This window comes from Cetorhinus maximus, chromosome 15 (assembly GCF_964194155.1).
Source record: "Cetorhinus maximus chromosome 15, sCetMax3.hap1.1, whole genome shotgun sequence".
Taxonomy (NCBI): Eukaryota; Metazoa; Chordata; class Chondrichthyes; order Lamniformes; family Cetorhinidae; genus Cetorhinus; species Cetorhinus maximus.
In genome coordinates, this window is record NC_135893.1 from 38,262,369 (window position 1) to 38,277,675 (window position 15,307).

Genomic DNA, 15,307 nt, shown 5'->3' on the forward strand with positions numbered 1-15,307 from the left:
ACATGTGACTCCAGACCCATAGCACTGTGGCTGAGTCTTAACCATCCTCTGAAATGGCCCAGCAAGCCACTCAGTTCAAGGGCAATTAGGGATGGGCAACACATGCTGGCCTTGCCAGTGACACCCACATCCCAAGAATAAAGTAGAAAAGGTAGGTACAGAACTGGCATTGTCAACATAAGAAATAGGAACAGGAGTAGGCCATTGGACTCCTCGAGCCTGGTCAATATATTCAATAAGATCATGACTGAATGTGTTTTGAATTCCACATTCCCATCTGTCCCTGATAACAGGCAAAGGAATCAGTCTACCTCTGTCTTAAAAATATTCAATGACCCCTGCCTCCACCGCCTTCTGAGGTAGTGTTCCAAAGTCGCACAATCCTCAGATAAAAATGAAGTGATATAGAGCTCTTCATTTCTGTCCTAAAAGAGCAACCCCTAATTTTAAAACAAGAGCAATGCCATGGGAGACCTATATCACTTCATCCAAATCTGAGTTACTTCCTGTCACACTTGCCCAATTCATTCTGTTGAGAAGATGTCTATTGTTATAAAACTGGTCCTTCTGACTCGATGAACAATGTCACAGATAGTAAATTGTTGTTTTGATTTCTAAGGAGTCAGCCTAGACTAGATGACCGCATTCTCATTTCTGAGTCGGTGGGTCATGGATTCAAGCTTCATTCCAGAGATTTCCATAGCAATCTAGGCTAATGCTTCAGGACAGCACTGAGGAAGCACTGCATTGTCGGAGGCGCTGCCTTTAGCTGAGATGTTAAACTCTGGCCCTGTCTGATTTCTGAAATGGATCAACTTCATGTTATCTGGCGCGCTACCAGCTGAATGCTCGATTTTTTTTAAAAAGCCAGCCTGAAGGTCAGAAACAGAGTTAAATGGCGGTTTCCAACACACCAATGTCGGGGTTGGTCTTCAGTTGTGGTGTCAGCTTGGTTTTCAGTTGTAAAGCTGGAAACCCACGAAGTTGTGTGGAAATCTGAAGCAGCAGTTACCACTCGGAGCAATTATCATGTGAAACTGACAGCTCTAAAGCCAGTTTGAAGGTCATGGTGTTGGCTTGGATTTCAGCTGTTGTGGCTTGACTTTGATTCCCTGCTGTGCTGGGGCCCTTGACTGCCCAGCTGCTTCCCCTCTCCCCTCAACCCCTCAAAGACAGAGCAGCACTGTGCCCTGTTTCCAGAGTAATGTAACTCCCTGCTAACCAGCACCACCCATTCCTGGAGCATGCCGGGTAACAAAAGTTTTACTGTATTCGGACAGGAGTCAGGGAGTTTCCAGGTTTCTGAGCCAATATTTATCCTCAATCAACATAGCTAAGGCAGATTGGTCATTTATCTTGATGCTGCTTTTGGGGTTTGCTGAGTGCAAATTGGTTGCTGTTTCTCTAAGCTACAACATTGGTTACACTTGAGAAATACTTCATTCCTAAGGTCATAAAAGGTGCTATATAAATGCAAGTTATTTATTTTTCTTGTGTGTTTTGTCTGGGAATCTCTGTATTATGAGTTTATTTACCTCTCGTTGTAATGCCATTTTGTTCAGGTTCCATAGATGATTCCTCTGCCTTTGCTGGGACTATCTTGTAATTGCTTCCTAGTAGGTGCACAGGGGCAGCTGAGTGATTGTGATCCCAAAGCTTTTTCTGTTGGGGCTGAAATGCTGAATTTTCATGCTGGATTCTTCCCATCACCACTGAGATCGGGAGACTTCTTCATGAATAGTTATTGTGTATTGGTATTCTCATGGTCACCACATTTTTAATTGTAATGAAATTACAAATTTCAAGGCAATGTTTAATGTTTACACTTGTTACAAAGTTTGTGTGCTGCAATCATTGGTGTTTTGTGAAGTTTATTTGGCCAAATGGTGAATAAATCCTTCATCTTGTAAAGAAATGTATCAGGTTTACTTAGATTGATCTGGATGCAGTCATTCAAGCTATACATGAACTTGCAGTCGGGTGATGACTGACATAATCCTGATTTTATTTTGTAGTTTGTGGCTGACTCCTTTAGGTTCATGGGGCCATTAAATTTGTTTGCGCAGCAACTTGGTAGGATTGGCTTGTGCGTGGTGTATGCAAGGATTTTTAGGCTGCTGCATGACCATGCAGCTTAAAGCAAATATTGGTGATAACCTAAACTGAAAGGTGCTCTGTGATGATGATTATAATTCAGGTGCTATCCAAACACTGCTAATTCAGATTCACAGTGAAAAGTCAGTTTCCATAAGCAACATGTATCTTCTTTGAACTGAAACTTGCATTCTGGCAAGCATTGTGAATGGAATAGCATTCCATTGGACTAACCACTACTGTTTTTGTTGCAGGTTTAAGCAGTGGCAGCCACTGGGGCTGCTCACCTAGTTCTGTACAATTTGAGCAGTGGATATTAACAATGGCTGTTTGTCATCTTCAACTTCAAACTGATGGTCAGATTGGTTTACTTGTTTTATAACACAGAAGAAAGACTCAGCAAGAAAATAGCAATCAAAGATTTGACTTAAATGAAGTGTGAACTATTTCAGTACATGCCCGTCTTTAGAGCTAGCTCCGTCCAATAACATTTGAGCTCAGTCACTGAATTAGCCCCTCTTGGTCACCTTGTATGAGAAGTGCAGTAAGTAGTAGCCAAGTATATGGAAATCCCCAGCTTATGTACAATTCTGCAGTACTTCCAAAATGTAGAATTCCTCTGAAAATCAAAGACGTTCTTCACAGGCAATCAGCAGAGCCTCTATTTCAAGTAGATAAGTTATGAATTCATGCAGCCTCTTAGTTGTCTGCCCTGGAAACCTGGCTGAGAACTGAAACTTGTTAACATTTCAAAAATTAGAATTGTGAAGCAAACTTACTTAAACAAACTTAGGTTCTGATTGCAGGCACTGGTACACCCTCCCCCATCCCACTCCTCCGCACCCACCCCCGACAAAATGACTGTTTATGTCCTCTCAAAGCCATTTACTAAGACAAGACTCAACTGTCTATAATATCAGCCCACAAAGGCAAACTCATTTCCTGATACCAGTCTTTATAATACATTAGGCAATCATATGCAAAAAAAACCTGTTTGAGGCAAGATGGAGCTCTGCTTCTCATTGTGATGAAGAGTATCATGAGCTATTTTTAAGCTATCCTTTAGCAGTTTAAAAGGAATTAGCTAAATGGGTTTTTACATAAGAGCAAGGTGTGCAATGAAAAACCTGTAATTAAAAATAGGAACTGCTGAATAAAAGTTAAAAAAACTTGCATTGATGTAGTATCTTTCACAACCTCAGGACGTTCCAAAATACTTTATAACCAATGAAGTACTATTTTTTTGATATGTAGTTACTGTTATAATATAGGAAATGTGACAGCCAATTTGCACTCAAGTTCTCAGAAACCATTACCTATATTTGTGACTGAGGGATAAATATTAACCAGGACGGCAGGGTTAACTCTACTGCACTTCTTCAAAATAGTGCTATGGGACCCACTGAGAGGACGGATGGGGCTTTGGTTTAATGTCTCATCTGAAAAATTGCCCCTCTGGTAGTGAAGTACTTCCTCAATACCACACTGGCGAGCTAGCTTGGATTTTTGTGCTGAACTCCTGTCAGGTTGCATCTGTGGAGAGAGAACCAATTAATATTTCAAGTTGATAACTTTTTTCTCAGAACTGGAAAATGCTTGGAGACAAAACCGGTTTTAACCAAGTATCAAGGCAGAGAAAGGGAGAACGGGCAGAAAAGAACAAAAGGGAGGGTCTATGATAAGATAGAAGACAGGAGAGATGAATGGCAAAAGGGATAATGGCCTCAAAACCTGTATTCTTTTTGTTCCAAATTGTGGGGGAAAACTCACAACCAACATAAACAGTTAACTGATTCTTATCACCAAAACTCAAGATAAACCAAACTAGGTTAGAGATTGTTTTCTGAAAACATTGGTCATTTGTTGTTTGGCTCGCCCTCCGACATCCAGTCTTGGATGAGCAGAAATTTCCTCCACTGGAACAACCCAAGTCATTAGGCTGAATTTTTCTCCTTGGTTCAGGAAGTGTGAGTCGGGCCATTTATAGGCATTGCAATCCTGACTTCGTAAAGTCAGCGCATTCACCGGAATTTTGGTCCTCAAGGGTCAAGTTGGGACTGTTACCAACCAGGGCAGCAACGGAGGCGGGCAGATGCCAAGGCCCACCTCCGTTCACCGGCAACTGTATCAACAAAGCAGGCTGAACAGATGGCTAGATGTGTGTTTTGCAAAATGACTTCATTATGAATGCCTGGCTGAGCCCCAAGACACTAATGGATTTGGGTCTATTGGGGCTTGCTTACACAGCTGCGAAAGGGATTGTTAACTGACCATTTTATGAGCTTGTAATAAGTTTACCTTTCTTTTGGTTTTGAAGTGGGTGTGTTCAGCGTTGGGAGGGGAAAATCAGGCCCACTGTTTGTAGATCACGCCACAATCTCCATTCTCTAGCCTCCAATTTAATCATGAAGAGTCATATTGGACTCTACGTCAACTATCTTTCTCTCTTCTCTCTCCACAGATGCTGAGTTTTTCCAGCTCTTTGTTTATATTTCAGATCATCATCATTCGCAGTATTTTGCTTTTACTTTGACCCTGAGCTCAGTTTCCAACCCCAGATCCTGTCCGTCACCAAGACTGACTATTTCTCAATAACTATTGTCTGTCTCTCCTTCTGCCTCAGCCCTTCTGCTGCTGAAACCCCCATCTGTCCCATTGCACACCCTGGCTCTCTGTGCCCTACCATTGACAGCCATATCATCAGCTGTCTAGGCCCTAAGTGTTGGCATTCACTCCCCTGATCACTCCCCCCACTTTCTCCATTCTATTTAAAGTGCTTCATAAAATCACCTATTTAGTCGCCTATCCTTTTAACTTCCTCCCCTTTTGCCCCACTGCCAGCTATTCCCTGACTCTGCCCCTGTGAAGTGCCCCTTGAGTCTTATTACATTAAAAGCGCTTTATAAATGCAAGTTTTTTGCTGAAGGCATTTTAGCACTTTTGTGTTTTCTGCAACTGTCCATTACTTTTTAAATAACATGATGTCGACATCAAATAACTATATCTTGAATTTACCTCACTATATACAAAGTGATGCAGATGATCTGTAAATATAATTATCTTTTTCCTGTTGTATACATTTTACATCCACACTGACAGTTAGCAGCTTAACATTGGTTGCACAAACTAATTAAACAGAACATTAAAATTAAATAGAACAATGAAAGCTGACTTATCGAAATTTTGAAATAAATTGATTTGCTAACCTGTGACCGAGCAGAATTTTTGAAAGTAATTGTTAGCAAGTCTGAGAGAAGACGAGTAATCTGACCAAATGTTCAGCTATTCGAAATGAATGAAATTTGTGGTGATCCAGGCGGGAATCTGATGGTTGTTTAATTCAACATCTTATATCCCAAGTACATCTAACATGGAAGCTGAGTTCCACTTGTCAAGCTATAATTTATACTATACTACTGCATTTTCAAAACAGTAATTTGTTTAGTCTCCGCTTAATTAGGAATATCTCTGTTTAATTTCAGGTGTAATCAGTGCGGGAGGGAGTCTAAGCTGTTATCCCGTTTTTATGAACTGGAGTTAAATATCCAAGGACACAAGCAACTGACAGATTGCATTGAGGAATTTCTGAAGGTACCTTGGTATTCAGTAATGGGGACAAAAGGCCCCATGGCTCATTCTGCAGGAATATTTTTTTCACCCACCATACTGACCCCCACAATACAGAAATAATTGTCGAGTCCATTTGAATTTCACTAATCTTACAGCTTTTTGCCCCAATCAAAAGTCATATTTTTTCATTTACCCTGGTGCAGACAGGAGACGATTGAAGAGAGTTATAATATCAGTATCTAATATTTAAATTAGGAAATTGAGAATATACAACAATGTTAATGCAATAATCCTGGAGGATTTTAATCGTCACATGAACTGGAGAAGCCAAATTGGCAAAAGTAGCTTAGAAGCCAAGTGCATGGAATGCACTTGACAGTTTTATAGAATAATATGTCAAGGAACCAATTAGGGAACAGGCTATTTAAGATCTAGTATTGTGTAACGGGACAGCGTTAATTAGTAATATTTTAGTAAAGGATTTTTTGGCGAAGGGTAACCATGATATAATAGGATATGAAGTTTCAGAATGATGTGGTTAAGTCCAAAACTGTATTCACAACTAACTGATCAAAACCAATTCCAAAGGTATGATGGGCATGTTGGCTGGAGAAAGTTAAGAAATTGTCAAAAGATGTGACAAGAGGTAAGAAATCGAAAGGATTTAAAGAAATAATTCACAATTCTGAACAAACATATATTCCCTTGAGAAATAAAAACTTGACTGGAAAGTGAAAAGTTCAGGATAGTGTTATATTAAAAGAATAGATTTACGATGGGAGAAAGGAAAGTAAGCCTGAGGATTAGGAGGGTTTTAAAAATCAACGTGGCTGACCTAGAAATTGATAAAGAAGGAAAAAATAGAATAAGAGAGTAAGCTAGCAAGAAATGGAAAAACGGATACAGGAGCTTAGATAAGTATGTAAAATGGAAGAGATTAGTGGAAATAAATGAGAGCCCCATAGAAGCAGAGACAGGAGAAATTATAATGGGAGGTAAGGAAATGGGCAGAGAGTGAAACAAATATTTTCTATCTGTCTTCACAGTAGAAGATTCAAAGAACACGCTAGAATTTGTAATGAGAGTGAGAAACTTAAAGTAATTAATATTAGTGAAAAAAATGGGCTGCAGAAATTACTGGGGCTAAAAGCTGAAAAATCCCCAGACGCAGTGGCCTGCACCCTAGGGATTTAAAAGAGCTGGCTGCAGAGATAGTGACTGTGTTGGTTTTGATCGTCCAGAACTCCCTAGAATCTAGGATAGTAGCCTGAATTAGAAGGTGGCAAATGTAACCCTGCTGTTCAAGAGAGGGGAGTGGGAAAAAACAAGGAATTCTAAATCATTTGGCCTGATTATTAGTAGCAGCAATAGTGGTTATAATACTGGACTATTAATCCAGAGCCCTGAACCAATGATCCTGCGACATGAGTTCAAATCCCACCATGCCTGCTGGGGAATTTAAATTCAATTGATTAAGTAAATCTGGAATAAAAAGCTAGTATCAGTTATGATGACCATGCAACTATCTGTTCTAAAAACCCATCCTGCTTACTAATGCTCTTTAGGGGAAGAAACCTGCTAACTTTACCTGGCCTGATCGATGTGTAACCTCAGGCCCACATCAATGTGGTTAACTCTAAAATGCCTAGCAAGTCACTCCTTTGTCACATAGGGAGCTTGCCACCACTTTCTCAAAGGCAGTTGGGGATGGGTAATAAATGCTGGTCTTGCCAGTGATGCCAGCATCTCTAATTAAAGGAATATAGGAAAAACACTGAAATGTATTATAAAGGACATGGCACTTGGAAAATGATAATATGGTTAGCAGAGTCAACATGGTATTATGAAAAAGAAGTCCTGTTTGAGAAATCTGTTAAGGATTTTTTCAGTATGGATGAGGGGGAACCAGTAAATAGTATTTTTTGGATTTTCAAAAGGCATCTGATAAGGTAACACATGAGGTTGTTATATAAGATTACTGCTTATAGGATTATGGGTAGTGTTTTAGTGTGGGTTGGTCAACAGGAGGAATAAACGGCTTGTTATGTATGGCAAGTTACAACTAATAGAGTGCTGCAAGGATCAGTGCTTGGGCTGCAGCTATTTGCAATCTTTAGGCAAGAGGACCAATTGTAAAATACCCAGTTTTCCTGGTGTTACAAAAGCTAGGTGTGAAAGTTAACTGTTAGGAGGATGGTGAGGGGAAAAAGACAGGTTAAGTGATTGGCCAAGGAGAATAATGTGGTGAAGTGAGATTATCTGCTTGGTAGGAAGAATGGAAAAGCAGAATATTTTTTAAAAGGTGAGACACTAACAGATGTTGGTATGCAAAAGGATTTGGGGGCCCTTGTACACAAATCACCCAAGTAAACATGCAGGGCCAGCAAGCAACGAGAAAAGCAAATTGTATGTTTATTACAAGGGGGGTTGACTTATAAGAGTAAGAAGTCTTGCTGCAGTTAATTAAGGTTTTGAGGGAGGGTCTGGACAGAGTAGATCAGGATAAACTGTTCCCACTTGTGAGAAGGCACAGATTTAAAGTAATTGGTAAAAGAAGCAAAAATGATATGAGGAAAAACATTTCTGTGCAATGAGTGGTCAGAGTCTGGAATGCGCACTACCTTAGTGTGGTGGAGGCAGGTTCAATAGAAGCATTCAAAAGGGAATTAGACTGTTATCTGAAAAGGAAGAATGTGCAGGGCTATAGGAAGAAGGCGAAGGAATAGCAGGAGGTGAGTTGCTCATTTGGAGAGCAGGTACAAACAAGATGGGCCAAATGGCCTCCAACCCTGCAACAATTGTGATTCTGAGTTCGTACCTGGAGTATTGTGTGCAACTTTGGTCGTCATATCTAAGAAAGGATGTTGTCTTAGAGCTTTCCTTAGAGGGAGTGCAATGAAAGTTCACTAAATTTATTCCTGGGATGAGATGCCTGCTCTATGAGGAGAGATTGAGTAGAATGGACCTACGTCCTCTGTGGTTTAGAAGAATGAGAGGTGATCTCATTGAAATGTATAAAATTGAGGGCTTAAAAGGGTGGATGCTGAGAGACTTTGTTCTGGTTAAAGAGACCAAAAGTAGCAGGTTGTAGCCTTGGACTAAGGATTTGCTATTTAGGATTGAGTTGAGGGGAAATTTCTTCACCTGAGTGTTATGAGTCGTTGGAATACTGTACCCAAAAAGCTGTAGATGCTCAGTTGTGTGCATTCAGTCGATAGATTTTCAGGCACTAAGGGAATTGAGGGATATGGGGAATGGATTGTAAGCTGGAGTTGATGTATAAGTTCGACCATGATCTTAATAAATGTGGAGCAGGTTTGAGGTGCCGTAGTTCTTCTTGTGTTGCATTAATCTTCATATAAATTTTACTTGTGCAGATGCAGTCCATGGAAATTTTCCTTTTGTATTGAACATTCAGAATTTTTTTAGAACACAACTTGCATTGTGGATTTAATATCTCAGTATGAGAAATGATAGCAAATTCCTATTCAAAATTTGAAGCTTTGCGTATATTTATATTTGCACATGGGTGAGCAGCCTGCATGAATAGAAAAGTATTTTGCACGTAATTGTGCACTGTACTACTTGGTTCTGAAAAGCTTTAGTCAGGCCCATGGCAGTGACAAGGATAGTTGGAGGGGAAAAGAACTATTTGCAGACGAACAATTGGTGAATGGCAGTCATCTTTTAATGTGCAAGATATGGGATCAAGTTCAGGCTCCTGTTTGGTGATCAGTGCATACTTGACATCTAAGCAGTTTTAGGACTGATACCAACCATTTTTTTTGGTCTTCGGCAGGGCTTTAAGCCTGTGCAGCTGGTTTGGTAGTTTGTTTGCAAAATAATGCCCATTCATTCATAAATTTTATTCCAGGAGAGGAAACATTAGCGTTTTGTGGTAACCGTGAAAAGCCCTTCCAAGAATGCTTCACTCAATGCATTTGTGAAAGGAATTAAAGTTTTAATATCTACACCATTCCTTGATTCTAAATTTGCTCCCTGTTTTTGTTTCTTGAGAAATTTTGAGCAACTTATAGTTGTATTTTGTTTCCAATCTGCATAAATGGAAACATTTATGCCTGACCCCTCATTGGCTTTGACAGCATGGAGATGGCGTTCCTTGAGATACAATTGTAGATTTTCAGAAAGCTTCTGCTGAAGTTCCTTATAAAAGATTTCAAAATCGCCAAAAAACTACGCAGAGGGGTGGAAAGAAAAGAACTGGTTAGAAATTGGCTTATAAATAAGTGTACTCATGAAGAGATCTCCAACTTCGACTGCCCCAATGAACTCCTGGCTAACCTTCCATTCTCCAGACCTGTTAACTTTCATCCAAAATTCTGCTCGTCCCATCCTATCCATCATCCCTGCGCCACTGACTTGTATAGACTCCCAGCTCCTGATAACTCATTTAAATATAAAATTTTCACCCTCCTATTTAAATTCCTCTTAATCTTTTTCCTCCCTATCTTTGTAACCTCCTTCCCTCCACATCCCCGAACTTTTACATCCCCTGGATTTGCCATCCATCTGCTGCATTGTCTCCCTGAATCTCTATTATGACACAGCCGATGATAAAGGCTGAGTTGTTCAAATACCAGAGGGAAACTTGAAACAACTGTCATAGCCCATTTTTGCAATTTATATGTTTCGAGATGCAGGCTTTGAATTGTAAACACATACATATGTCTACAAAATTACTACTACAATAACTACAAAAATCCCCTAATTAATCTGACCCTGTTACACCACCGTTAAGGCAACAGTAAAACTCAAAAGATTTAACAGATCCTTGGCAAAGCACACCCTGGACAGTCGCATTCAAAATTAGTTTCTTTCAGCTCTGGGTCCTTGCAGACAGACTTAGGGCTTACAGGCTGGAGGCTTCTCAGACTTGTTGGATTTTAAAATGCCTCTACCTTACAACAATCTCCTTTATACATATCTTTCTCTTTGAATGTAAATTTTCCATTGTATCGCTAGGCTTTTAACTTTACCTCTTCTAATAATAACATCCTTTCATCCCACCAATTTTGTTAGCAAACTGAAAAAATAAATACATTGCTTGGCATCTTCTAGCTAGGTATAAGATTTCACCCGCAGTCTTGAATGTTTCTTTTAACAAATGCAAATTTACACCTTATCTTCTACCCTCCTTAACGTTTATCTAATTACCATCTGAAAACTACTATACATCTAAACACCTAGACTAGCTGGCTTTAATCCAATTAAGACATACACAGGCACAGACCCCACTAGAACTCTATTTTAAAAAATAATTTCCAATAACATTATAGACATTAATACCTCTTTCTGACATCTCAGTTGACATTCTTATAGGATATATCTTCAATATATTTTCCTCTTTGTACATAATACAAAGTGCAGTCAGTTGGTTTTCAAGCCTGGAAGCTTATTTCTTGTAGATCAACTTAATCAGCATTTTATCGAAGGGTACTCCATTCAATACATTATGGATTGAGGTTCGGCCACAGCTTTCGTGTCATACAGTAAATAAAAATAATGTTCATAAAACCCACTTAAGTTCTGTGGTATTGCAAAAAGTGTTTGCTTTTTGTTTATATTGGAAGCCCAACTTCTTTTGAAAAGTTGAAGCATAGAAAATCTCCTTTATAAAACAGAATACTGCGGTTGAAGGCAATCTGAAATAAAAACAAAAATGCTCAGCAAAGCGAGTTGCATCTGTAGAGGGAAACAAAGTTAATTTTTCAGGTTTGATGACCTTTTCATCAGAACTGGAAAAAGTTAGAAATGTAATGGATTTTAAGCTGGTACATCTTAGCTGTCAGCAGCAGTAGAATTGTATGCAACCATAATCTGTAATCTCATGGCCCTGCATATACCCCACTCTACCATTACCATCAAACCAGAGGATCACTCTGGCTCAATGAATAGTGCAGGTGGGTGTGCCAGGAGCAGCACCAGGCATACCTAAAAATATGGCGTCAACCCGGTGAAGCTGGAACACAACATGCGTGCCGAACATGGAACAACATGCGTGCCGAACACGGAACAACATGCGTGCCAAACAACGGAAGCAGCATATGATAGGCAGAGCTAAGCGATCCCACAGCCAACAGATCAAATCTAAGCTCGACAGTCCTGCCACACCCAGCCGTGAATGATATTGGAAAGTTAAACAATTAACTGGAGGAGCAGTCTCCACAAATATCCCCATCCTCAATGTTGAGGGAGCTCAACACATTAGTGCAAAAGACAAGGAGCATTTGCAGCCATCTTTAGCCAGATGTGCTGAGTGGATGATCCACCTCTGCTTCCCCCTGAGGTGCCCAGCATCACAGATGCCTGTCTTCAGCCAATTTGATTCACTCCACACGGTATCAAGAAACAACTGAAGGCACTGGATACTGCAAAGGCTATGGGCTCTGACAATATTCCAGCAATAGTACTGAAGACCTGTGCTCTAGAACTAGATGTGCCCCGAGCCAAGCTATTCCAGTACGGCTACAACACAGGCATCTACCCAGCAATGTAGAAAATTGCCCAGGTATGTCCTGTCCACAAAAATCAGGCCAGTTCCAACGCAGCCAATTACAGCCTCATCAGTTTACTCTCAGCCATCAGCAAAGTGATAGATAGTGTTGTAGATGGTGCTATAAAGCAGCACTTACTCAGCAATAACCTGCTGCTGACACTCAGTTTGGGTTTAGCCAGGGCCACTCAGATCCTGACCTCATTACAGCCTTGGTCCAAACATGGACAAAGGGCTGAACTCAAGAGGTGAGAATGACTGCCCTTGACATCATAACGGCATTTGACTGAGTATGGCATCAAAGAGTCCGAGCAAAAGTCATTGCATATCAGAGGGAAACTCCACTGGTTGGAGTCATACCTACCACAAAGGAAGATAGTTATGCTTGGGGCCCTAGCCCCAAGCATCTACAGCTACTTCATCAGTGACCTTCCCTCCATCATAAGGTCAGAAGTGGGAATACTTGCAGATGATTGTGAATGGTGCTGAACATTGTGCAACTCCCCAGATATTGAAGCTGCCCATGTGTATATATATATATATATATATATATATACAGCAAGACCTGGACAATATCCAGGCTTGGGCTGACAAGTGACAAGTAACATTCATGTTACACAAGTGCCAAGCAATGACCATCTCCAACAAGAGAGAATCCAACCATTGGTGACGCCATTGAATGTCAAGGGGCATCATTGAATCTTCTATCAACATCTTGGGGGGGTTACCATTGACCAAAAACTGAACTGGGCTAGCCATATAAATACTGCGACTACAAGAGCAGGTCAGAGGATGGGAATTCTGTCGGGTGTAACTCATCACCTGACTCACCAAAGTCTATCCACCATCTACAAGGCACAAGTTGGGACTGTAATGGAATACTCTCCACTTGCCTGGATGAGTGCAACTCCAACAATCAAGCTTGACACCATTCAGGGCACAGCAAACCTGCTTGATTGGCAACACATCCAGCACCTTGAACAGTCACTTCCTCCGCCACCAGCAAACAGTGGCAGCAGTGTGTACCATTTATAAGATGCACTGCAGCAACTCACCAACGCTCCTTTATCAGCACCGTCCAAACCTGTCACCTCCACCAACTAGATAGCAAGTGCAGGAGATGCATGGGGACACTACCACCTAGAAACTCCCCTCTAAGCTGCACAACATCCTGACTTGGAAGTATATCACTGTTCCTTCACAGCTTCTGGGTCAAAACCCTGGAACTCCCTCCCTAAGAGCACTGTGGGTGTATCTACACCACATGGACTGCAGTGGTTAAGAAGGCAGCTCACCACCGCCTTCTCGAGAGCAATTAGGGATGGTCGATAAATGCTGTCCTGGGCAGCGAGGCTCATATCCCACGAACAAAATTTTAAAAAAATAGAGGGGCAAGTAAAGGAGGCAGTGAGGTCTGGGATAGGGTGGAAAGCAGAAGAGATTAAATGACAAAAGAGATGATGCAAGGCAACAGGGATAACAATGGGACAAATAAAGAAAAGGTGGGTCCAGAGGAGGCGTAAATGGGAATAATAAAATCATCACCAAAAGCTGTTGTCCGAACAAATGGCAGCAGTGGTTATGATCTGAAATTGAGCGCATGTTGAATCCAGAGGTTGTAAGATGCTTCATCAAAAGATGAGGTGGATGCTATTCTTCATGCTTATGCTGAGCTTCATTGGAATAACATAAAAGACTAAGGACAGAGAAGTTGGAGTGGGGCAGAGAATTAAAATGACAGGCAACCGGAAGCTTGAGGTCATGCTTGTGGATTGAACAGAGATGCTCCACAGTCTCCCACGAATTAGTGAGGAAAATTATCACGAACATGGCATATGTTATTTAGAAGAAACCAATTCATGCATGTAGAATTTGCTTTGCATGTTTTTGCTCCCTTTTAGAGCCCTTGCACTAATTTTGAATTTTCTTTCAGGAAGAAAAGTTGGAAGGAGATAATAGGTACTTTTGTGATGAATGTCAGGACAAACAGAATGCCACTAGAAAAATTAAACTACTCAGCCTTCCGAGAACACTCAATTTGCAGCTTTTGAGGTTTGTCTTTGACAGGTCAGTCGCATTCAGTTTGCTGAAAGCATTATCAGTGAATATTTGTGCTTGTTTTCACGAACATGTTTGTTTACTTCGGCAGTCAGTTTTCGAGCCATGATTTGCTGTATAATTTCAATGCTTGCAGTAGAACATCTGCATCCAAAACCAATGCCGCTTCATGTATTATACTTGACATATAAGTTGACCCTCATTTTTGGAAGGATTTTTTGAGCCTTCACATGTTGACTTATACGCCGCAATCTATGGTATTTCTGGAGGGATAGGATTGAAAACAAGCTTGTATCGATCCTTGGTTAGATCACACTTGGACTCCTGAGTGCAGTTTCATTGCCACATTATGAAAAGGATTTAGAGGCACTGGAGAGGGTGCAAAAACTATTTACAAGGATTACACCAGAACTGAGAGGTTGTGCACATCAAGAAAAGCTGAACAGGCTGGGCCTCTTCCTCTGGAAAAGAGAAGGCTGTGGGATGACCCAATAGAGACCGTCAAAATTGAGAGGTTTTATTAATGCAGTTTCATTTGGGAACAGCAGAACTAGTCAATAAATCAGATTAGAACATCATAATTATATAGTCAGTTTGAAATCAAATAGGGAATTCAGAAGAAATATCTTTACCCAGAGAGTGGTGAGAGTTTGGAATTTGCTACCACACTGAGTAGTTGCAGCAAATTGTATAGATGCACTTCAGGGGAGGCTGGATAAACATATTAAGGAGAAGGGGATGGAGGGATATTCTGATAGATGGGGAAGGATGGGAGGAGGTTCGAATCGAGCATAAACACTGGCATGGACTGGTTGAGTTGCATGATCTGTTTCTGTGCTGCACATTCTATGTAATTCTATGCTTCATTTGAAGAATGTAAGTATTGAAATTGTTGCTCAGTAGTGGGGTGTGGAAACTATTTAGGATTATGATTCTTATAATTTGTGACAATCAGTTGAAACTTCATTCACTTTCACAGGTGTGTGTGTTTATGAAGTAGACTTTCTCCACACTTTCTTGTGTAGCTTTTGAATCAGTTCGAATGTGGAAATCATATACAATTTGTTGAAC

The 15,307-nt window shown here is 40.6% G+C and overlaps 1 protein-coding gene across 5 annotated transcripts in view; it reads left to right on the forward strand.

The window, feature by feature from the left end:
• The window catches only part of usp48 (ubiquitin specific peptidase 48), a 132,102-nt gene that overhangs the window by 34,778 nt on the left and 82,017 nt on the right, over positions 1 to 15,307 (forward strand). For all 5 annotated transcript variants that reach the window (XR_013578917.1, XM_078558284.1, XM_078558285.1 and 2 more), the window contains 2 exons: positions 5,577 to 5,685; positions 14,112 to 14,245. Coding sequence is in view for 4 of the 5 variants with exons in the window: in XM_078558284.1 (XP_078414410.1) it covers positions 5,577 to 5,685; positions 14,112 to 14,245 (243 nt within the window). In the remaining variant the exon portion in view is untranslated. The remainder of the gene's footprint in view (positions 1 to 5,576; positions 5,686 to 14,111; positions 14,246 to 15,307) is intronic.